This window comes from Alligator mississippiensis, chromosome 5 (assembly GCF_030867095.1).
Source record: "Alligator mississippiensis isolate rAllMis1 chromosome 5, rAllMis1, whole genome shotgun sequence".
NCBI lineage: Eukaryota > Metazoa > Chordata > Crocodylia > Alligatoridae > Alligator > Alligator mississippiensis.
In genome coordinates, this window is record NC_081828.1 from 184,048,960 (window position 1) to 184,074,479 (window position 25,520).

At 43.5% G+C, this 25,520-nt stretch overlaps 1 protein-coding gene across 2 annotated transcripts in view; it reads left to right on the plus strand.

Moving 5' to 3' along the window:
* Window positions 1–25,520, plus strand: part of PLXDC2 (plexin domain containing 2) — a 513,252-nt gene that overhangs the window by 435,040 nt on the left and 52,692 nt on the right. For both annotated transcript variants that reach the window (XM_059729061.1, XM_019497583.2), the window contains exons 10-12: window positions 10,939–10,999; window positions 14,784–14,937; window positions 17,136–17,174. In XM_059729061.1, coding sequence (XP_059585044.1) covers window positions 10,939–10,999; window positions 14,784–14,937; window positions 17,136–17,174 — 254 coding nt within the window. The remainder of the gene's footprint in view (window positions 1–10,938; window positions 11,000–14,783; window positions 14,938–17,135; window positions 17,175–25,520) is intronic.

Genomic DNA, 25,520 nt, shown 5'->3' on the forward strand with positions numbered 1-25,520 from the left:
TGCCAATAAAAATTCTTTCTTTCCATCCCTGTGCCTTACCTACTTAAAGGCACTGTGATTAAAGTGTGAGTAAAGCAGGCCAAGATTTTTAAATACATTCCTTTAATTAGAAACTACAGATTCATCGCAAATGTTTTGTGAATTGCATCAGTCTCAACAATTGATTCTTTTAGAAAAATAATCTGAAAAAAGAAAAACTCCCTTTGTTTCAGTGTTTCAAAAAGAAACCTTGGTTTGACCAATGCATTGTTTGTTTGTTGCAGAAATGTCAGCATGCTGTTGTGTGCCCTACTCTGATACTGAGTTTTTTGTAAAAGGTTAACCCTTGTCCCAGTGCCTATGAGAAAGAATAAAGTACAACAGGGCAAATTCTGCTGAAGTCTGAAAATAATAAATGAAGTGACAAGCTAATTAACTCTAGACCAGTAAAATCTAATTGTGAGAAATGATTTGAAAGCTCTTAAAAGGTTACCATGTTTTAAAAAAAAAATAGCATAGCACAGGCTGGTTGTGATCAGCCAGCACTGATGCCAGCTCAAGAGGTTCCAACAGCAATACATTAGGGAGTGGTTTGGTGAAAGAAGAGGGGAGCGGTCCTGTTGGCTGGAAACTGCTCTCCTGTAGCCTCCCTGCAGAACTGCATCCCTGTCTGTCTGCCTTTAATCCTTTACCAGCAGCTTTTGCATCTCCAGCTGAGAATGTACATGTTCTACTTCTCTCACTGGTTCTAGCCTTGAAAATGACATTTCAGCACTTCCTTTACCCTGCTACCAAGGGACAGACAAGAACATCTTCTATTCTAGTATCCATGGAAGTTTGTTACAGTTTACTGAGCTTGATGGCATTCAGTGCTATCATGACTGTTTGCCCTCCAGCCTTGTTGAACCCAGGAGTAACACTTAGCTATACTTTTCCACCAGCCCTGACCAGTCCCCTCTGATCAGTTATTCCACCCAAGTGAGGGAATTCCAGCAGGTCCTCCATGCTACTGTGTGCCTTGGAGAACAGGGGGTGAAGATACTTGTCTGCTCTTGCAGTTGTCGGTGTTGCTGTTCCTACTGGAAGCAACAGTCTATGCTACATCAGTCTTTGTTACCTCTTGGGCACTTGCTTGTGCTAGAAATCTGCCTGTATATGGGGAAAGAAGAGAGGAAAAGCATTCAAAGGGGGCTCAGGTACTATTTTAAAATAAACTGGGATGGGTGACATGCTCACAGCAACTGCCACTTTTCTATTTAAAAAAAATAAGTACAAGCACTCAGCTGCACTTCAGAGGAAGGAACAGTAAAACTTTATAACAGCTGTGAAATAAAGCTTGTCACTTGTGAAGAGGTGTATGTATCACCAGACAGCTGGACAGTTGTCATGGGAGCTGTCACTGAAGGAGGTATATGAATTGTAAAAGAAAAAATAATTTTTAATTCTGACACAAAGAAAACAAAATTTTTGTGCTGATTTCAGAGGCCAAATCCTAATAGTAATACCTGAATTTGAACCTTTGCTAGTCATTTACATCTGTGCTAAATATATGTGAGGCACTGTGTTTCCAGTCTCATTCCTTTCTGTGTCCCTCTTCTCTCATGTCTTCCTTGTAGTTATCCAAGGCAGAGTCACTATTAGAGAAGACTAGCCTTTTAATTCTTTACGCACTTTCCTGGCTTTCTTACCATTCTAACTGACACAATGCAAGAATGACTTTTCCCCTCCTCAGATGCAAATTCAGTCACATCTCCATTTAACTAATTTTTACTTTTATAACAAAAGAAGTATCTCTGTTCCATCCCACTTTTTATTCCCAGGTTCTTCCAACCACAAGAATTCCCTATAGGCTCCTTACTATGTCTTTTCTATTCACATGTTGCTATTGCTGCCAACTAGTAAATACTGGATCTGAGTACTTGCTTCAATCTGGATCTGGGTCACTTGCTTTGGTTTTTGCTCTTGTAAAACAACACCTTTCTTAGCACCTCTTCATTTCTCCAATGACAGTGGAGATTCCTGCCCCTCTACCTCCTAACCCCCCACAAACTTCATACAATATTGCAGGAAAATGTGTATCTGTATTTTCATATTAAACACTATGACTTATGAAGTTTGAGAAGCATCTAAAATGGATATATGTATTCTGCATTGTAGACATGGACTTGATTCATCAAGTATTAATTTATGCCTTAGTAATTATACTTATTTTAATATTTATGAAAATGTATACACACTATTTCGAGTACCGCAGGTTTTAAAACATTGTATAGTAGTGCTCTATAGTACTGTGTAGTACAGTTCCACTCAGCAAGGCACATACAAGTAAAGGGAGAGCAAACCTGAATTCTATCATTCTTTTCTCACTACCATACAGAGCATCAGTTGCAGAGTTGCCTGATTGGACTCCAGGAAAATGGTCTAATTAAGCAGGATGTTTAAAGCTTGTCATTTGGAAAGTTAGTACTTTGAATCTGGGCATTAGAGCAGACTTTCATCCCACGGTCACTACACTTGTGTCAAGAAAGCACAGAAAATAACAAACAGCAGGAAGCACAAGCTCTTTCTACCCTTTATAATTTTGAAGAGAGTGATATCTAGAGAGGGGGAGAACTGAGATGGAACCTGTCCTGAAGGGAAGGGGAAGTGAAATCAGGGTGGAGCATTACAGATCATGTTTAATGCATGGTCTTTTCACTCTCCAGATATTTCCTTGTCATGTTTCACAGGGTGAAAAGAGACTGAGAATTATGAAACAAATTGAATTATGAAACAAATTGAAACCTTTTGCTGTTCTTGTGTATGTTGTCTATGTCCAGGGCCTGCCTGTATGATGCTACAGGTTATCATTGTAAAAATAACTAGGGCAACTACTGATGTGGAGTGGAAGCGCCATAGAAGAGGGGAATGACCAGATTGTTTCACTCTAGGGCTAGGGATAGACATTACTTATAAACCAGTTTAAGTGATCAAAAACTGGTTTAAACCTGTGACAGAACAGATGTTCAGTGCACATAACCAGTTTGAAAATGGCTAGAACCAGTTTGAGATAAGTCTGGTTGAATGTAGTATCAGACTTGATTGATTTGGGTCAAACCAGTTTATGCAGTGTCTGTCCCAGAACTTTTGCTGGTTTAAGTTAAATCAGAATCCTTCGGCATCCTAGGTGCTTTGCAACTCAGGGTGGGGCTTTGCAGTCTGCTCCAACCCAGCAGGCCTGGCCCCTCCCCTCCCCTCTGCTCCCTGGTTGCAGCTTTGGCAGAGACTGCAGGTACAGGACATCTGCCTGGCTTCCTCCTGCTCCCCTCTTCCCCCTCACCACTCCCTGCTCAAGCAGGGATCCCCACTTCCCTATGCCTTACACAGACATCTCAGCATTAGCTAGAAGACCACATGCAGGTCTTCTAGCATACTGTGGGAGACAAGGCGGACAGGACAGTGCCACTTAGGGCTTTTTGGAACTAATCAACAGGTAGCTGGTAATGTCCCTCTGTTCCTTCTTTGGAACAAGTTGTTTAAGAAGAGTTTGAACTAATAAGAGATCCTTTTGTTTTACTGATAGGGTGATAAATGCTCCCTGCTGTGTAACTGAATCCCTGCTGGCTCCCTCATTGACCAGTGCCGGTGGGGTAGGAATTAGAGCCTCCTGCCGGGGCCTGGCCATGCCCTACCCCCCCATCTCAGCTCCAGGGAAGGGAAGGGAAGGGAAGGGAAGGGAAGGGAAGGGAAGGGAGGGCTGCTCTAGTGCCCCGTGGCTTCTAGCCTGACCCACTGCAGGCATGCACCTGTGTTTCCTCAGTCCAGAGGGGATGTCTGTACAGTTACAAATGAATTCAACCTAGCCAGGTTAGACTAACTTGCAAAGATTGAATCAATACAGGCTCAGTCTTTTTTAATGTCTCTCCCTACCCCAGCTCTGTAATACAGCTATATTTTCTACTGGAGTTTTGCCCTCTTCTTTTTTCAGTGACTTCGGGGGCATTTTTCTGTATGTTATGCTCAGTCTGATATAGAGGAGCGCTGGGAGGGGATACCTTAGCTTTTGCCAGCAGTGGGCATTTTTAATAGAGAAAAAAAAGCATAGATGTTCGGCTTGTGTAGTAAATTGGCACCCCCTCTGTATCCCTCTGCTTTCTACCAAACAGAGGGTGAGTGGACTCTGGTAAGTCACCTGAAGTCTATGGTTCCCTTCTGTCTTACGCAAGTCTGGAAGGATTCAGATCCCATTTGATATCATACTAACAGATGCATTAGCTGTGCAAAACCACTTCCATCATACATGTAAATACTTAAAAATTTCCCCTTTGCTTACAGACATTGTACTTCAGTGTTCCCTGTAAACAGCAGAGTCTGGGATTCCCTGCTTCTCAAAAATCTCATTTTTATTTCCTAGAGCATCTTTGTTAATTGCTTTGCTAGGAGCAGATTTAGGTCATCACTTGAAAATGAAGTTGTTCTAAAATGGCCATGTTGACAGATGGCACAAATGGCATAACTAATCAAATGTACTCCAGTGTTATAACAGCAAAAAGGAATTATCTCTAGGCCACTAAGTGAAGATCCTGTAAATACTTTATGCAGAGCAGGCAGGTGCTATGCTGATAGTTCCCATAGTTCTAACTCAGTGATGCAGCAGTGATTGCATCCTCTAAGGCTGGTATTTCCTTGACACGTGCCTCAAGTATTTTGTTGGGAGGTTTACTTGGAGCCAAAACTGTCAAATTTCTGATACATTTGCTTTCTGATAATAATTTTATCTTTGCTGTTATATCAGCAGAAAGTGCAAAATAACCAGCATTTTGCTTTTTAAATTCTTTTTAGGGCACAGTGATCTCAGGAACATGCATTTCATGTGTTTACAATCAGAGCTTTTTCAAGTCTTTACGCATGATTTGGTCATGTTGTTAATTATAAAAATGTGTCATGTTGCTTACTGACATTTTTCATCACTTTCCCAAAAGGAAATTTCAAAACTGTAAATGTATAACTCTGGGGGAAGCTTTCGTTCATTCAATCTACTGTACCTTCCATTTGATGCCATCTAGATACAAAATAAAAAATTACACTTCCTGCTCGAGCTAAACAATGCTGGAGTCAAGTAAATGTGGGTGTTCAATTTTGCAGTAATTATCTGTGTATTATTACTGTGGGATTGGGTATAGGTTACAAATGTGGAACCTGATTTTTCAGAAGTGATGAGTACCTGCATCAGTCAGTGAAATCAAAAGGCAGCACAGGCATTTATCACCTCTAAAAAATCAGCCAGACTTTCTGAGCACTGGGTAAATATTATTAATGAAACTGTTCAAACATCTTTGAAAATTAGGGACAGAACAAGCCCCATGAGAATTGCATTCTGTTAGTAAATTGAATTTCTCTGGTTTCTTTCTGTGCAGAAAAGTCCCTTATCCTCCTAGCCATGCAGTGAGACAAAAGAGTGATTTGGAATACTCGTGATAGAATTAAAGGAATTTTGGCCTTCATGTGGAAGGTCTGGTAAACAGACGTCTACTGGTCACTTATATGACTCATATTATTATCCTAGAAAATTGCCCATCAAGAATTATGCTGGTGGGGGAAGCAGGCAGGGACAGAGCCCTGTGTCCATACCCCCTTGTTAGGACCTGTTCCCCCCTTCCCCTTTTCTTCCCCTACCACTTGGGGTTCTGCCCCACTCCCCACCTCCCCTGCTGCATCAGGCTTCGGCCCACTCCTTCCCCTCCCCCCCGCTGCGTCAGGCCCAGGCCTGCTCCTCTTTTCCCCTACCCACTGCGTTGGGCCCAGGGCCATTCTCCCCTCCCTCCCACTGCTGCTCCCTCCAAGATGGCCTTGCCCACCAGCTCTGTCTCTGCCATCAGGGTGGTAGTCCACTGCTGCATCCTGTCTGGAACACTCTTGGAGCACTCTAATTGGTTGTTTCAGGCAACCAATCAGAGTGTGAATAAAGTGTTACGTACAGACAGACTAAGGCTTTTATAATATTAGACTGGTCACTTTATCACAGCATCTGATGATAATAAGCCCTCTGCCTAAAAAAGCTTATGGTATACATCTCTGCTTTAGTTAGTCTATAACATGCAAATCTACCCTGCTTTCTGCCTCACTTATAGGTGCCAGGGAGAATCTTCCTCTGTGGGTACTTTATTGGCTTTTTTTCGCCCTACTGTCCTCTGAAACTTTGGTCATTGACCAAAGTTAAAGGTAAAGTTTGGCTGGATTTGCTGGTATTCCTGCTGTTACTTAAAAACCTTTCGAGTGCTTAGATGAAGGGTCTCACTTATGTGCTAAGGAACGGTCAAACCAATTGCTGGACTTGGGTGCAGGAAGGAATATTTTCTCTATCAGATTGGGAAGTGCCAGAAGTGGCTTTTTGGCCTTCCTTTGTAGCATATATTAACTGTGGCAGAAGCAAGCTTCCAAGCCCGATCTCCAAATAGGCCCACCTCCTGTCTATGGGCAAACTGCCCACCTTGCTTGCCTGCCATGCCTTGTTGCAATTTAATTCAGGTGTTAGTTAGGCGGGAGACTGCCCTTCCAGCACCCACAGTTAAAAGGTGATACGTACATGCTCTGACCTCCCCTTTTACATGTCCCATGCCTCACAGATAACACACTCAGTCTGGTAATACTCTGGCTTAAGGCCGGGCTAAACTCAGTACAAACTTAGGTCTCTGTCTTACTTCCCTGTTCTGGGCCACACTCATACCACCCCTCTCTCACTGGAGCCTCTTCTACTCTGCCTGCTCTCACCAGGCCTCTTCCACTATGCCCTTGCTCCCTTGAGTGACCCGGTAGGGCCTTTCAACTTAACTCTTCTCCCCTCAGCCAGCCCTGGCACAGCCTTTTGGGACTCTCCCATGACCCTCATCTGAGAAGTGGCTGGGTGATTATGAAACTCTGGGCTGACTTCACTCCTAGCCCCATCACACTATTCTTGCCCACTCCTTGGGGCCCACTCTCTGTCCTCTCACTGGGGCTTGGGGTCCTTCACCCCTGCAGACTCAGGTGCCTTCCCATGGCATGCCTGGGTCACCTCACCAGGGCCCTCCACCCCTTCAGGACTCAGGTGCTTCTCCAAGCATACCTGCCCCCCCCCCCTTTGCTTACATCCTACCATCCAGGCGGTAGGGGCTAGGGTTATTAAGGCACCCCAACCTACCTTTCACTGGGGAGGTTCATGTTCCTGGTATTTAGATGGCACTGCCCCACCACAGGCAGTCCCACCAGGCCTCCCTACCCCAGCAGGGTGCCTTTTTAGTTCATGCCCAGGACTAGGAGCCTCTAGCCATCCTCATAGATTCCCTTACCTCCAAGATGTTCCTGGAGCAATAGCTCAGCTAGGTGATGTTTGTCCCTTTCTGGCTATCAGAAAACTGCTGTCCCAGACTTGAGAGCTGAGCATTAAAATGGCCGCCCCAATCAGGCACCTGCTGGCTGCCTGCTCCAGCCCTTAAAGTGATGGAGCACCGCAGCTCCTCCATCACATTAACCTAACAAAATAAATGCCTTTGCAGTTGCAGAACACTGGATGTTCCGTTGTCTCCCCTGCTGTTTATTAACAGCATGTTGAAAGGGGTTATTCATCAGCAGTTTAAGGTTTATTCATCATGGTTTATTTATCAGCAGAGACTGGTCTATGAAGGTAGGGGTGGGGGTCAAAGTAGACAAGCTTGTGGATACTTTGGACAAATAGCTGGAAATGAATGTAGAGGACATTAGGGCTATGCAAAGCTTCAGTAGCTGATGTGATTCAGAGGAGATTTGGCCTGATTCGGGGACCAAATCTCTGAATCTGAATTGAATCGTGAGACCAATTAAAATCTCTGAATCAATTCAAAATATCTGAATCAATTAGGAAAAGATTCAGCCACTTTGGAGATTTGGCCATAGACTAAGGCAGCTGACACAACAGCCTCCAGCTGGTAAATCTGTTGGAGTTGAGCGAGGGGGGAGGGAAGGGGCATGGGAGAGGGAGAGATTGGGCCTGAGGCTGGGACAAGCTGCCCAGCTGGGACAGGGGGGTGCGGGATATGGGCACGGCAGTGCTGGGACCAGGGGCTCTGCCCCACTTGTGCTTGACCAGCTGGGCTGGTGGGTGGGGGAGGGCAGAAAGCAGCTGCGGCTTGCTCCAGACAGAAGGGGGAAAGCAGCAGCAGAGCATAGCCCCACTCCCAGCGCTGCCGTGCCTGCATCCCGTGCCCCCTGCATTGGCTGGCATGTGGCAGCAGGGCAGAGCCCCCACTTCCAGTGCTAATGCAGGTGCGGTAGCACTGGAAGCAGGGGTATGCCCTGCTGCCACCCAGAGTGAGCCGTGCCTGCATCGTGCCCCCCCCCACCACCACCACCACCATGCCAGCTGGGCAAACAGCAGCAGGGCATTGCACCCACAGCTCCACCCACCAAGGTAGAGGCAGACACAATGGGAGGAGCCGCAGGAGAAGCCCCCCAACCTCCCAGCACTTAAAAAAAAAAACACAATCCACACACTCACTGGATGCCGCAGTGGGAATCAGGGCCTCTGAGGGGTTGTGGTAGAGCCCCCCCCCTCCACGGCAGCATGGGGCAGTGGGGATTGCCACACCCCCTGCTTGGCACTCACACGGCACCTGCCCAAGGTGTGGGAGCAGTATGGTTCAGCCTGGCAGCTGGGGTGGCTCCACCTGGCAACTGACGCTTGGTACCACTTAGCCCCAGTGGCCCCAGCACCCAGACAGCATGCAGCGCCCTGCCGAGCCATGCTGCATCCATTAGATGCAACAGATGCTGCTCAGGTACCAAGTGGGGGGAGCGACCCCTGCTGCCCCCCACCCTCCGCGCTGCATGGGGAGCTCTGACATGAGCACCCAGAGGCCCTGATTGCCACTGCTGCAGCCGGTTAGGTGGGGTGCTTTTTTTGTTTGTTTTCTTAAAGCTCCGCACTCACCAGCTGCAGCACTGAAGCAGATCTGGGTGTTCATGGCAGAGCCCCCCCTGTGTAGTGCATGGCAGCAGGGATTGTCTGCCCTGCTTGGCACCTGCACAGCAGCTGTTGCATCACACAGGTGCAGCACAGCTCAGCAGGGCACTACACACTGTCTGGGAACTGAGGCGGCTCCACATGTCAACTGGAGCCCAGCACTGCTCAGCCCCAGTGGCCCCAGTTCCCAGGCAGTGCACAGTGCCCTGCCAGGCCAGGCTGCACCTGCACCAGCACCAGCAATCCCCGCTGCCCCCAACTCTTTCGTGCTGTGCAGGTGGGGCGCTCTACCATGAGCACCCAGAGGCCCCAGTCACCTCTCCTGCCACCAGTGAGTGCACGTTTTTGTTGGGTTTTTTTAAGTGTCAGGACTAGGCTGGGGCCGGGCAGGGCAGCCATGGGGTCTTCTACCATGCCCTTCCCCCACCCGGAGAGAGGCAGGCATAGCCGGAGGAGCCACAGGAGAACCTACAGCCTCCCGGCTATGCTTGCCTCTCCTTGGCTGATCCAAATCACTGAATCTCTCCAAATCAGTGCCAAATCTTGCGAAGGTGATTCGGCCAAATTGATTCCGGACAGTGATCCAAGTCTCAGAATCGAATCACTGTCCTCTGAATCGGCCAAACGTGAATCAAATACGTTTGCACAGGCCTAGAGGACGTGACTTGATGTCAAGAGTCTCATGTCCTGTGTTCCTTAAAGTTGGGAAAGAAGAAACCAAAGTTTCCCCACTTGGTGTGCATTCGCTGTTTCTCAGAGGAAGAGAGAAAAGAAACACCTCACAGCAGGATCCATTAGAGTTGTGTGTGGGGAAGTTTATGAGCATCAAAATACCCGGCTATCAAAAAATTTAAGAATTGCAACATTTATTTAAAAAAAAAAACTGTTGCAGAGGCACCCCAAACTGTGAGTGGCATGGTAGTCAATTAACCCCAATTGTGTTGATTTTAGACAGAAGCTTTGCACCTTTTAATGATTAAGAATCGAATAATACCATCAAAATAAAGCTAATTGGATAGTAGTTCAGATTGCCTATGTTGTTACATAGTCTAAAAAACGAGGACAAAACACATCACTAAACTCTTATTCTTAGACTGCCTTCAGCACAGGTTGGAGATGCCAAATAGATCAGAGTTTCACCTCTTGTAGTCTTTGCCTTGAATTATAGCACTTCTAATTTTGTCCTTTTTTACTGACATTTCTGTGTTCCATTGCACTCAACCTGTGCTCATTCATACCAGGCACATCATCATGAAGTGCAACAAAGTGCAACATAGATCTATTATGAGTCAACTGGGAGCAATTTTTTTTCTAAGCAGTATGTGGAGATTTAGCCATTTGCTTGCTATTTAAATAATACTTTGCATTTCTATATCACCTTCTGTCTAGGACTCTCCAAGTGCTTTACAGATATTAAATGAACTCTCCTGTGAGGTATGGCGGTCCAGGGGAATCATTAAATTAAAATATTACAAGCTGCTTTGAAAATGTCCTCATTATATATTGCAAATTAGAAAGAATTTTTTTAAGCAGGTTATTAACCTCAGTTAATTTGGTAAGAAATGTGTGTAGCCTAACTTTTTTGCAGCTAGTAAAGAGACTGGAGCAGCTATGCTGTATTTGCATATTGCACATTGAGGCTGTCAGAGAGGTTATCATCTAAATAACCATAATCATGGGGGGCTTTATTTTTTTTACAAACTAAGAAGGAGGCTAGGCAGAATGAATTACAATAATTTAAGACTATATACTTGAGATCAAATTTAAGCCCATGCTATATGATGCAGCAAAGCATCAAAAGGGATGGATACACTGATCTGAAATGTGTGAAAAGATTTAATCCTATTTTAATCAACAAGTCTTTTTGAATAAAGTTAAAACTGCAAATATTTTACATTTTAAAGTAAATAACTTCATTAATGATTCTCTCTTCCTCTTCCCTCTCTGCCCTCCCCCCTTTCTGTTTCCATGTGGACGGCTTCTATTTCTTTCCTCATTTTAAGATGTTCCAGTGGATTTGATCGTCACCGGCAAGACTGGGTAGACAGTGGCTGCCCTGAAGAGGTATGTAGCTTTTTTGCAACCTCAGCTTTATCACTAGAGGCTGCTGATATAATTATGATGGCTTTGATTACAATCTCCAGTTTATTAAGAAGGGTTTCTCAAGGCTAAATTTATGCTATAATCATCCATATATATCAATTAAAATTGTGAGTAGGTTTATATTAAAAAAGCTTACTGAGCAATGGCATTATTTGTTTGAAGGTAAAAATGGGCATTACGTGAATTTCTTATTGCCAGGGAAGTGCATTAATTCCAGAAATGAAAAGACATTACTCTGATTAATCTAGGACTAAGAATCTGATAAGGGATGGCCACAGTCCTTGTAAGAGGCTGGCCTTGAGTCAGCTCTGCCTTTCCTCTTCCCCATTTCAGCCACATGAGAAGAGACTCATGGGAGTATATTTTAAAGAATAGCACCATCAAGAAACACAAGTCCTGGAGTCCTTGATGCCAGGATTCTTCATGAATTGGACAGTCATTCATTAAACAGAAATATTAATGCTTGTCATTTGAACCCGGGTCTTCCCCTTCTTGTGGGGGGGAGGGTCAGGCTCCCTCTTGCATTTTCTCTTTCAAGTGCCAAGAATCGTACACATTCGACAGCTCTGTGGGCCAGCCTCACTTGCCCCTGCTCAGATTAGCCTCCAGCCTGAGGCACTCTCCTAGGAATCAGGAGGTATACGTTTGAACTTTGTGAATCCTCTAAATACTAAGTTATTGGCCAAAAGGTAGGCACCAACGTGACATTCCCCTGAAGCTCAAGAATGACTTTGAGCTTAAGGTGTTGTCCTTAGGTTGCCAATGTAAATCAGACATTGGACGTCTTTTGTGAATGTATACAAATTAGTGAGTTCAGCAAAGTTTATCAAAATTATGATCCGGCACCACTCTGGATTATAATGGAGCCATTACTTATGCATCTGGGTGCTTGATCTGGATTCTTTGAGTAGGCACAGAAGCCTAAGTTAAATCAAAATGAATGATATGCCTGAATAATTTTGGAACTGCTGGACTTGGTCGGTATGTATTGTTTTTTGTGACCTAAATTCCACCCTAGGCTCATTTAGGCAACTACAAAAAAACTATTTGGATCTGGCATTGGCTATTGTTTTTTTTTTTAAACTATTAGATGGCCAGTTCTTCTTTGGAAAGGAACAGCCTTTAAAAAATTTAAAAAGAAGGCAGGAGGCTTGTATTATGTGGGACCACTGCCTTCTGGAGAAGAGGAGGCCACAAAGTGAGCACAAAACAGTTCATTTTGAAATCAGATCTGTTAATGTATTAAGTTGTTGTTGCCCCTTTCCCAGTGGCCTTATTTTAGGGGTTTTTTTCATATGGGGATTTGATGCCTGTGAGCTGCAGCTACTTTTCCTTTTTGGTTGTAAGGACCACATTTTGTCTCTAGCTACAATAACAATGTACAGTGGCAGCAAGCTGTTCCTCATGGCAAGATAGAACTCCAAATGTCTGTTTAGAAAAGTACATTTGACTTTCTTCTCAGTAGCACATACCAGATGCATTGACATTGGTCCAAAGTGGTACAAGTGTTTTTAAAATGGAGTTTTCTGTATAGTTCTAACTGTGGTGTAATTCCTGTGGGCTATTAGCTTGATATAAAGACTTAACATTTTCAAGCTGCCTACCTGGCCATAGGGTTGTCCTACAGCTTTAAAGCTGTAGTGGTCTACAGCTTATTATCTTTTCAAGAAGATAAAAAGGCAGCTTCCTCTTGGTGCTCAGCAAAGGATTAATTATGAAACATAAATATATAACGTAATCTTAAACATGCACAAAAGGATGAAGCATGAAGTTTCTTCTTGTAAAACTACCTTCCTGCATTGCTTATCCTGAGTCAAATTCTGCCTATAATTGCATGAGTTAAAATTGGCTCTCAACTCACAAATGGAACCAGGCCCACTAGGACTGGACTATAGTATTTAGCAAGTCTCAGACCTGTGCAGGGAATAGCAAAATACCTCCACACTGCATGGGGAACTCAAAGACTTCATTTGCTTTTCTGAATTCAGAGGTTATTTAGCTGCTTCATTTCCAGACAGGATGCAACTAATCCCCCTTGCATGCCTATCCACTCCTGCTAGATAGGGACCTCTCCCTCTTTGCAGAGATTTGGGCTAGCTATATGGAACCTTTGCTGTGTTGGAAACAAGGACTGTCTTCATTAATATCTAAAGGAAGGGGATTGAGATACTTATGTCCTTCCCTTCACTTGGCCAACCGTAGATGATATACTCTTATTGTTGCCATGTGTTCAAATAAGCATGTGTCAAGGATACAACTGGGATGTAGGCAGTTGGGGCTAGACCTCTCTAGGGTCCCAGTCCAGGGGATCAGGAACAGACAAGGTCAGAGAAGCAAGGATCCCAATGAGAGACAGGGGAGCAGGAGGCCAATATCTGAAAGGACTAGGACATAGGCTATCACCTTGGGTAGAACCACAAGCTTTGTGAGGGGCTGCTGTCGGACAGGGAGGCAGGGATCCAACCCAGAGTCACCAGCCAGGGAGCCCAGAGCAGGCAGCTTTAGCTGCATGGAAACAAGATGTGGATGATTACCAAGCTAAGCCAAGAGCTAGCTGTCAGAGCAGGGACCTGGCCTGTAGCCTGCAGCACAAGAGGTTAGCAGGCAGAAACAAGGAGCAAGGGCCAGAAAACCAACAAGTAGGACCCAAAGACCAGGAAACCAGAACAAACAGTTAGGACACAGGACTAAGTAACTAAGAATCAAACGTAGGAAATGAACAAGGCATTAGAAGCCCAAGGATAGACCTCTTGAGTATCCTGCTGGGCTCTGAAAGCTTATGCAGAAAGCCACGCCATGCAGGAAACTGGGGGTAGTGAAGGCCCACTGGCAGCAAGGTCCACTTAGTAACCAGGTGTAAGTGGCCACGCTTTAGCCTGCTTGCTGTCCTAAGAGCATGTACCATTATTAAAAATGCTTAAGAGCATGTAACATTATCAAAAACATTACTTACATTACTTACTTAGGTTTGAATTTGAGTGGTTTATTCTGTTTTCAGATCGTCTCTTCATACTGATTCTTTCAATTTAAATGTCTACTCTTAAAGTAAGGGAGCTGGGATTTGAAGGGAAAAGGTGGAGAAAATAGTTTTTAAGCAGTTGGCCTTGAGGGGGTTTATCTTATATTTTCCTTTGTGTTTTTTAATTTGTTTTCTATAATAAAAGGGGAAGAGGGGCCAGTGGCATAATTGTGCGTGGTAAAATATGCCTCAAAAGCCATGAGATGTAGACTTCCAAATCCAATGTATACATGTGCATACAGCATCATCTTTTTTGGTTGTTTCACAAACAAAATGTAATGAGTTTAAAACTGGCACACTTTACCTTGTGTATACAACTATAGTCTATAGACAGATATGAATTTGACTTGGACATATTTCATGGTACCCAAAAAAACAAACTATGGATGTATGTATTTCAGTTAAAATTGCAATAATGCAGCACCTTTCTACTGATGAACTGAGAAATTTAAACACAGGTGTCAGTAAGAATGTACATTTGGTTTCCAGAGCCCTTGCAGACTTGTTATTAAGAACTTAAGCATTGTGAAATATGTGTTCAGTGAAATATATTGTTCTACCAAACCCTCTGAAAAATACTTCGCTAAAAAAATTCTCCACAAATTTCTTGATTTAAGCTTTCCATTTTCTTCCTACACTGACAGTTTCTCCATGCTCTGCCTCTAAGCTATGACAAATAGTTTCTCCTGAAGACTCATTTTCTTCTTTCTTGGTGTTTCTCAATAGTCAAAAGATAAGATTTGTGAAAAGAACATAGGCACAACTGAGATACCGCCTCACACTACCACTGCCATGCAACCAACCACTACGAAGTTCAGAGTTTTAACCACCACCAGAGGATCCACAGCATCCCATCTACCAACAAGCCTGCCCACAGAAGGTAGCTTATCATACAGTGCTTTAGTCTTATCATGGAGAATTGTATTATTTGCATCTTTAAGGAGAAAACACAACTTCTTTACAGCACGTAAGTTCTAATTTCTGGGTTGGTGTTTTTGTTTTGCTCAGCGGGAGAAGACTTTGAAAGAAAGTGACATCTTAGCTTATCTCCAAAAATCAAGCTGTAATAGCAATAAGAACCAATTCCCCAACGTTTTTTTGAAAGACCAGGAACAAACTCTGCACCAAAGAGTTCTCCAAAGAAATCTGCCCTTCATGTTCTGGCTGCCACGTCATCAACCAGATGGGCTTTTTGCCGAGTGAAGAAATTCTGCCTCCATTGTCCTCATTTGGAATGCAGGCAGAAGTATGTTTCAAATGCCTTTTAAATGTTTCAGAGGGCCAGCTGTACAGATGTTCATGCCCTTGAAATGTTCCAAAACCAGCTGAAGCACTCCAGAGCAGTACCCATTTGATTTGTTTTGAAGTACTTCACTGCTCCATGTGCATGTAGATTGTAAAAGACATGACACAAAACCCCAGGGAACCTCTGGGTCCTCCAACACCCCAAAGTGCTCCCTTCTTTCCTTCCCTTCACCCCCCAATGCACATACATACTTGTCTGGAGCTGGATAAACTCCTTCCATCTTCCCCCATGATACCACTGGAATGAAAAAAGAGGCATGTGATCTTTCTCTCTGCCCCACATTCCCCTGGCCACTGCTGTGCCCTTCATTCCCAGTACAAGGAGCAGTTCTCTAGCTTTCTAGCACTAAACCAGAGCCAGAGCTTGGATTTCAGCTGTCCAGTCCTCAGTCCCCAAGTACCTTTCCTTCTCCAGCTCTGAGTGCAGAGGTGGGAGGAGGGGAGGCGTTTAGGTTGAGTATTTTGGTTCTGACAGATGAGGTGCTCTCAGAAAAAAACTTTTCAGAAGTTACTTTTGCTCACACCCTTGGGAGTCCCTCACAGCTGCAAAAAGGTAGGCAGGCATGCTGTATTGCTCTGGATACTGTTTAGATATATGATCTGTCTCGGACAACTTCAGTTATAAAGCTTGGAGATTTCAAGTGCTCAGTTTAGCTGAAAAAATTCAGGCCATATGAACCTGGATCAATGAAGAAACTTCTATTATTGTGGGTCAGGCACCCAGGGTCTAATGTTGGCCATCTGAAAATAACAGACACAACATTAAAATTCTTTTTAAAGTTTCACCCTGGCCTTTTGTCCCAATGAGTTCGTACTCTTGTTTTGCATTAGTATGCACTCTTCTCAAATATTTTCTTTAAAATTTCACACCAAAGTGACTGAGTCAGTGACAATGAAGGGACCCTCATCTTAGAATCGAGTACTAGGCTGTAGGGGAGCAGCTGTTGTGTCGGGCTCCAGGGTTGGGCTTATAGCCACAGCCACTGCCTGCAACCTCCCCACACCTGTGCACCCCTTCATCTCCTCCCTGCAGCCACCCCACCCCCTCTCCAAATGCAGCCTCTGTTTTCATACCCTTGCTCCATGGCAAGCTTCATGCACACTGCAGCCTAGAGCACTGAGTAGAGCCTCAGCCCAACCCTGACAGTGGTGCACAGCTGCTATGGAGGTTGGGTTAGGATTATCCTTAGTGCCCCAGGCTAAAATGAGGATAGAGCTTGACAGTGCAAAGCAAGGGTAAGGGAGGAGGGAGGGAACAGCAGGGGCTGGGGGAGGACGTGGAGGGGGAGCAAAGGGTGCAGGAGGACAGGCAGGGGACAGAGGTGGCAGTGGGCAGGTACAAGCAGCGGGCAAAGTACTTGAACTCTCCACAACACCTGCCACCCCACAGCAGCAGGGGTGAATTAAAGATGACTCTTCAATAATTAGATTATGTACATGGGAGATTAAAACAAATTTATAAGTTTTCCTTCTATAGAATATAATAATTTGGGGGCAGGTCACCTTATATTCAGGATCAGCATAGATTCAAGTAAATACAGTAGTTTGTATTGTGATATCCTTTAACATGGAATCATAGAATTATGGAAAATTAGGGTTGGAAAGGACCTCAAGTTGTTACAACTGCCTATACCCACTGTGAGTAATACTATCTCAGACTGATCCTGCTGAGTAAATACCAAATCATCTTCTCTTAACATAGAAGATCATTCTTAAGGATATTTAAGACTAAATAAATTTGCCTGCTTTACTGACTCTGAATTTCCTTTCTAGATGATACCAAGATAGCTTTGCACCTAAAGGATAATGGAGGTAAGCATGTGTGTGTGTAAAAACAGTGTCAGTAGGTTACATAACTACAGCTTGCTGAACGTCACTAATGTAATTCAGCAAGTAGAAATATCTTGTACCAGGCCCCCAAAAGACTTTAATTATCTACATCTCTGTGGCAGCACCAAGGCAAACAGGCTATGCAACTACTTAGCAAATAAATTGTTTACAACTGTCTGTTATAGATCATTAGTGAATCAGTAGGCAAAAATAAATTTAATGTCTAACAATTGATGTCTTCAATTCAAAGGTCATTATCTTTAGGCCAAACAGAGGATGGTAGATTTAAATAATAATATTTGTATAAGTCGTGGCATGATATATTATATATAAAGTACAGTATCTGTATCTCTGGAGTCCCTTGTGGTTCAGTGATAGAATTCTTGTCTACCACACAAGAGACCTGGGTTCAGTTCCCAGACACTTATACAACTACAGCCATGACCAGACATTTGGACTCCTCCTGGTCTTTGGATTCTGTCTCAGTGGCCTAAATGGAGGATGGAAGGTCTGTGCACAGCCTCCACTCCTCCAAAAATTCCTGCCCAGGCATATGCACTGAAGGTCTGTGTGGCCCTCATGCCTACACCATGATTCAGGAGGATCAACAGTTGTCACGATCTGTATTTGAATGAGCATGGATTACTGTATTTATCCATATACATGTTCTTATTATAAAAATAATATCATACTGCATTACTGACAAAGATCCCTGTTCTCTGAGGTTGTGTAGAGAAACATCCTTCCTCCTTTTTCTATGGAATCAAGTCCCTAGGTTCTATTTCTTCTCTCTTCGAAGTTGTTGAGAGTTTTGCCATTGACTTCAGTAGAAAAACCATTAAACCAATAAATACAGATTGAATATACATTTATGTCTGATCTGGCAGTCACTAAAATCAATGGAATGTCACAACAAGAAACTCTTTACCACCCTACAAATAAGGGCAGTTCCAAATTATATATATATATATATATATATAATCTCTAAACTAAAGTTTGGTTGGTGGGGGCGGGCAGGTTTAATAAATTGAAGCTTTCTCCCACTTTGTTAGACAGCCATCAATGCCATATTGTCTTGTCTCCCCTTGCTTAAGATCTGGGAATCAAATCTCAGCCAAACAAAACACTAAGAAAGGGAACTGTGCTTTCACATTCTGACCTATTTTGCGCAGTGTCCCAGGAAGATTCATTGTACAGTTTTCCTTAAGTTTACAAAGGCAGTTTTCATGCATAATGCTGCTGTATTTTAGAAGTTAGAAACTAACAAGTGACCTGATTATAGATTCACTTTCCTTGGGCTGTTTCTTTATACTTGAAATAAAAAAAAGAAGAAAAAACAGGCTTCAAACAGCATGGAAGCAATTCTATTCAATAGAATCTCTCCTTCACATAGTAAACCTAGCTTTTAATCTGGGAAGTTTGTCTTGATGAATCTTCAGTTATGCATTGAGTTTTACAATAACCCTTAGATTAGACTCAGATAAAACCTTGGTAGCTGCAGGCCTGTTCTTTGATTCACTGTGATTTTGTCAGGCTTTCATAAAGAGTAGTCTATTCCAGGTCAGATGAATATGGAGTCTTTAACTTTCCTGGACTAGATTCTGTAAAATTCTAGTCAAAAGAAACTTCCTAATGGAAAACTAAACTATATTTAATCAGTGGTGGTCTCTAGTTTGATGTGTCCTTGGATGAAAGCAGTCAATACCTGCTTAGGTACAACAAAAGGATTGTATACAAGTTTTGCATTTCTGCTCTGACAAACTTTTGAAGCTAAATTTTATCAGTCAATAATTAAATTAATTTTTAAATTAATGAAATTCCACTTTAGCTTGTACCCATTTCTTCTTTCATTCCTCTTCCATCTCTACCAGTTATCCAGATATGCATCTGAGGATTTTTTATATATTTAATACAGCCAGCTTGACCATCATCATTTTGGTAACAATTAAATTGGCTTAAGTTTCCAAATTTGAAAATGCTTCTTAAAGGCTTACAAAAAGTTAAAGTTGTTAAATACAAGTCACTTTTACATACGAGTTATATATTTTTAATTATAAAGACTGGTAGAGCTGTTGTTGTTCTTATTTTACTTTATCTTTGGGTGTATAACAACTAGCTAATTATTTCAAAAGACACTAGCTAATTTTTTACAAAATAAGAAAGCAGTTGGCAGTAATGATAAACTAAATGCTTTCATGGAACTCTTAGGTGGGTGATTTAGTATCATTCATTCAGGAAAGCTGAATAAGGGAAGTGAATAGGTTGGTATTTCATCTAATTAAATCAAACTGGTTTCCACTGTACCAAACCAAATAATAGACAATTGGCTCAAGTTTCCACACATTTTTGACCTTTTTAGGTAGCTTGCCATGATTATCTGCTTGTTGTAAGGTGTTCACTGTCTTGATGCTCACTGTTCACTCAAAAGGAAGGAATGCAGGTAGGATAGTGGGTTTATAAGCAATTGTTGCCATTTTTCATTAGCTGAAGTATCTTCTTAAAGAAGAAACTTCCTTTTGAGAACTGTGGACCTTCACAGATTCATGGCTCTCAGGGAGAACTGTACTTTGTTCATTCCTACATAGTTCTCTGGTGCAGAGAGTCAGAAAAAAAGCTGTTATGCTATGCAAGTCCTACTGCAGTTCTCAATATAGGATTAAAACTAAAACTTGCTTGTAAAGAAATCTTCTAATGGCCATCACTACACCCTAAAAGAACATAGTGGCCAACACACACAATCCAGACTTGAATAATACTGTCTGTATACATTTGTTACAGATTAATAGATTCATAGATTCATATATGTTAGTGTCGGAAGGGACCTCAATAGATCATCAAGTCCGACCCCCTGCATAGGCAGGAAAGAGTGCTGGGTCTAGATGACCCCAGCTAGATGCCTATCTAACCTCCTCTTGAAGACCCCCAGGGTAGGGGAGAGAACCACCTCCCTTGGGAACCCGTTCCAGACCTTGGCCACTCGAACTGTGAAGAAGTTCTTCCTAATGTCCAATCTAAATCTGCTCTCTGCTAGCTTGTGGCCATTATTTCTTGTAACCCCCAGGGGCGCCTTGGTGAATAAAAACTCACCAATTCCCTTCTGTGCCCCCGTGATGAACTTATAGGCAGCCACAAGGTCGCCTCTCAACCTTCTCTTGCGGAGGCTGAAAAGGTCCAGGTTCTCTGGTCTCTCCTCGTAGGGCTTGGTCTGCAGGCCCTTAACCATACGAGTGGCCTTTCTCTGGACCCTCTCCAGGTTATCCGCATCCCTCTTGAATTGCGGCGCCCAGAATTGCACGCAGTACTCCAACAGCGGTCTGACCAGCGCCCAACAGAGGGGAAGTATCACCTCCTTGGACCTATTCGTCATGCATCTGCTGATGCACGATAAAGTGCCATTGGCTTTTCTGATGGCTTCGTCACACTGCCGACTCATGTTCATCTTGGAGTCCACTAGGACTCCAAGATCCCTTTCCACTTCCATGCCACCCAGCAGGTCATTTCCTAGGCTGTAGGTGTGCTGGACATTTTTCCTCCCTAGGTGCAGCACTTCGCATTTCTCCTTGTTGAACTGCATTCTGTTGTTTTCTGCCCACTTGTCTAACCTGTCCAGGTCTGCTTGCAGCTGTTCCCTGCCCTCCGGCGTGTCCTCTTCTCCCCATAGCTTTGTGTCATCTGCAAACTTGGACAGAGTACATTTCACTCCCTCGTCCAAGTCGCTGATGAAGACATTAAAGAGTATCGGTCCAAGGACCAAGCCCTGTGGGACCCCACTGCCCACACCCTTCCAGGTCGAAGCTGACCCATCCACCACAACTCTCTGGGTGCAACTCTCCAGCCAATTCACCACCCACCTGACTGTGTAGTCATCCAAGTCACAGCCTCTTAACTTGTTCACCAGTATGGTGTGGGATACCATATCGAAGGCCTTCCTGAAATCTAAGTATACGACATCCACCCCTCCTCCTGTGTCCAGGCATTTCGTAACCTGGTCATAAAAAGAGACTAGATTGGTCAGGCACAATCTGCCTGCCACGAACCCGTGCTGGTTTCCCCTCAGCATAATTTGTCCTGCTGGGCTCTCGCATATGTTAGCCTTGATAATTTTTTCAAAGACTTTGCCAAGGATGAAGGTGAGACTGACTGGCCTATAGTTGCCCGGGTCCTCCTTCCTCCCCTTCTTGAAAATGGGGACCACACTGGCCCTTTTCCAGTCCTCCGGGACTTGGCCCATGCGCCACGAGGGTTCAAATATTCCCGCCAGTGGCTCTGTAATGATGTCGTCCAGTGCCTTCAGCACCCTCGGATGGAGCTCATCCGGGCCTACCGACTTAAAGGCATCCAGTTCTTCCAAATGACTCTGCACCATCTCAGGGTGTATGCATGGTAGTCTGGTGCCTTGCTGCTGCCTCTCTACAACCCCAGTGAGAGACTTGTCGTGCCCCTCGCTTAGGAACACTGAGGCAAAGAACTCGTTGAGGAATTCAGCCTTGTCCCCCCTGTCCATCACCAATTGTTTCTGCCCGTTTAGCAGGGGCCCTATTCCTCCCTAGGCCTTCCTTTTACTCCTTATATATCTAAAAAACTATTTCTTGTTGTCCTTTACTTGGGATGCCATCCTCAGCTCCATGGTATTTTTGGCCTGTCTAACTGCCTCCCAACAAGCACGAGCAGAGGAGGTATATTCGTCTTTGGTGATCTCTCCCTGTTTCCACTTTTTATGTGCTCCTTTTGGCCCTTAGGCTGCCCTGGATTTCTGCGGCCAGCCAGGGAAGCCTCCTGGCCCCTTTCCCTCTTTTACCCTGCATGGGGATCGTCATGCTTTGTGCCCGAAGGATCGTTTCCTTAAGGCACAGCCACCCTTCTTGGGCTCCCATCATTTCAAAACTCCTACTCTGCAGTGCGTCCTTGACCAATCGCCTGAGTTCATTTAAATCAGCTTTCCTAAAGTCTAGTACTTTCACCCTGCTAGTTACCTTACCCACTCAACGTCTTATGGTGACTTCTATTATTAGGTGATCACTGTCCCCCATATGGCTACCGATCTGTAGGTCCCCTACCATGTCATCCCCCGTTGCCAATACCAGATCCAGTATGGTATTCCCCCTAGTGGGACCATGTACCTCCTGTGTCAGGTGGAGGTCTTGTACACAGGTTAGAAACCTGCCTGAGCGGTGGGACTTTGCTGTCTGTGTCTTCCAGCAGATGTCTGGGTAGTTTAGGTCCCCCATGACTACCGCATCTTTAGCTTTTATGGTCTCCGTGAGCTGCCTCAGGAGCCCCGCATCTATTTCTTCCCCTTGATACTTATAGTATTAAAAAATACTATAAGTTTGGGCTTTTTCAAAGAAACCTAAGGGACTTTGGAACCCAACTCCTATTTGAATTGCATGTCTAACTATATTAAATCCTTTGAAAACCCCAGGCTAAATGCCTGCAATCAATAATAAGCTCTTGGGGAGAAGGGGACACAGTGTAAATGCATCTCCCAGAACTCTGAGCTCGCTCCAGACTAGTACCCCAGTCACAACTGTAAATGGTCACCTTGTCACTCTCTGGGGAGCTGCAAGTAGCTAGACTGGATATCACCTCAGTCCCCTCTGTTTCATTTGCTTCAGATCCTAGTATGACTTAACCACTGTAGCCTGATGAGTTAATAAGCTCAGGCAGACCTTTTGATGTTTTTGATCTGGTCCCTACTTTCACGAGCTGCTGCTTCAATAGCAAACTGGGGCTGCTCTTGCTGCCAGGGTATAGAATCTGTAGAAGTGTGGGATGATTTTGGCATCCCTCCTAAATTGTGCCCACCCTTCATTATACTCCTGCCAAGATTCCCAAGGCATAGACCTATATATCATTCAGGTCTTAGCATACTTGCGAGAAGTATTTCCTTCATCCACTGACTAACCTCTTGAATTCTTCCATGATTTTTCATAAAAGAATGGTATAGTTTTAAACTTAGTCCATCCTTTGGCAAAATTTTCAATGAGAAAAATAATTCTCAATTATTTAGCATATTTTTTACAAATCTAATTCTATATTCTTTAACTGTTTAAAGGGGTGTAGGTTGTAGCCGTGTTGGTCTAAGGACATAGGCAGACAAGGTTCTTTGGGTGAATCTAATATCTTTTATTAGACCAATTTAGATGTTGGGAAACAATTTTTAAGCAAGCTTTTGGGTTTCAAAAACCCTTTGTCAGGCTAAGGAAGTTTCAGCAGTTGATGTGTGCTCTTCCTGGATGGAATGAAAAGTAAAGAAGCCAGAGGCTGGTCTGGTATGCATACAAGATAGGCAGTCAGTGAAAATGTAGATTGAGGAGTCAATCGGTGAGAGACAGGCTGGGTGGTGGGGGGGAGAGAAGGGGGATGAATAGTGGAGAAGTACCTGGGAAGTCAGATGTCAGGCAGGTTATAATGTGTCATGAATCCAATGTCTATATTTAGTCCATGATTTTTAGTATCCAGGAGGTTGATAAAGTGGAGTTCATAGGCTCGTCTCTGGGAAGTGTTGTGTAAGTTTCCTTTGAGGATCAGGACTGAGAGATTGGAGAGAGAGTGGTTTTGTTGTGAGAAATGTGCCCCCACAGGTCACTGGGTATTCCTGTCTTTGATAGATTTCCGGTTCATTCTGGCGCGCAGTTCTTATTTAGTCTCTCCTATATATTTTCCATCAGGGCATTTGGTGCATTGGATGAAATATATTACATTTCTGGAGGTGCAGCTGTAAGATCTGGGAATGCTGATCGCTCTGTTGTGGGGTGTAGTAATGGTGCACTTCTTGAGGAAGTCTTCACAATCAAACCCTTGCTATACTTAAGATATATCAATGACATCTTCTTCATTTGGGCTGAAAACCTGCAATCTCTGATTGCATTCCATCAGAAATTCAACAATCACCAGCTGCACCCATTAACTCCTCAATCTACATCTTAACTGACTACCTATCTTGTATGCATACCAGCCCAGCCTCTGGCTTCTTTACTTTTCATTCCATCCAGGAAGAGCACACATCAACTGCTGAAACTTCCTTAGCCTGACGAAGGGTTTTTGAACCCAAAATCTTGCTTTAAAATTGTTTTCCAACTATTTAAGTTGGTCTAATAAAAGATATCAGATTCCCCCAAAGAACCTTGTCTTAACTATTTAAAAACATTTGAGTTCTGACATAGTTGCAGACTTTATGCAGTATGTGATAGCAAAGGACTTCCCTGGAGGAAAGCTGACAGAGTATTCCACTGTTCTTTATTTTGTTGATGTTTGCTGCTCTATACTTTGTTTAAGAAACATTCTTATCCAGAAACAGCTTCAGGGAGATATCATTAGTGATGGAAATAACAAAAAGAAAAAAATAAAGAAAAGCAATTAGAGCTCACAGATAACAGAAACAGTTGGTTGGGAGGTTGAAATGCAGTAAAAGGTTAAGAATGGGAAGGTGTGGCTTTGAGGCCAAAAATTTGTCATCTTAACTGTCAAATAGAAAGATGGGGTTGGTGCGGGATGGGGTGGGGAGCTCAAAAAATGAACAAATCAAAAAAGCTTAAGTCAGTCTTAAAAATCAACCTGATTTCCAAATCACAAATTGCAGTCTAACAAATGCTACGTCACTTTCCTATTTCTCTGTTAACTTAAACAATTCCCAAGCTATTTCTACTCTATCTACTGACTTTGTTCTATACAATGAGTTTGTATTCAAGATCAAACTATTTGAATGAAATTTGGATTAGTGTCTTCAAAGATAATCCCAGAACAGTTTTCTTCAATCATTCATGAAATGTGGTCAGAGTTGAGATATCAACCACAAGTGTTTTGCTAACTGCAGTCTATTGGCTTCCACAGTTTTAGACTTTGTGCTCAGAAAGTGAAGCCACATTCTACACAAGAAATAATGGAATCTATAAAACAACATTACTTGGCGTTGTCCATGTGTGCTTTTAAAAATGTTCTTCTTTTTCAGAAGGGCCTATGAATCAAAAATATTGAAAGGGAAACATGTACAGCCTATTATTAAGAGATTTCTCTTGCTGCTGTTCGATATGTAGATAAGAATGTGATGACAGCCATTCTAGCAAACACAGTTGCATTGGATACTTCCAAAGCCCAAGCCTTTACAGCATGAGATAAAGAGCCACCCTCTGTGGTTGTGAGCTGTAACAGAATCAAAACATCTGTGTATCAGATAGAGAGGGAGGAATTTACATCCTCTTTGTGTGACTTATGCAAAGCCTCTGCTAAAGGAATTGCAAACAATGAGTAATGGTCACTGACTATATTGTAGACATTACAGGGCAGCACCATCCTAGTCAGAGTTCCAGGAGATATTTCCTCTAGATA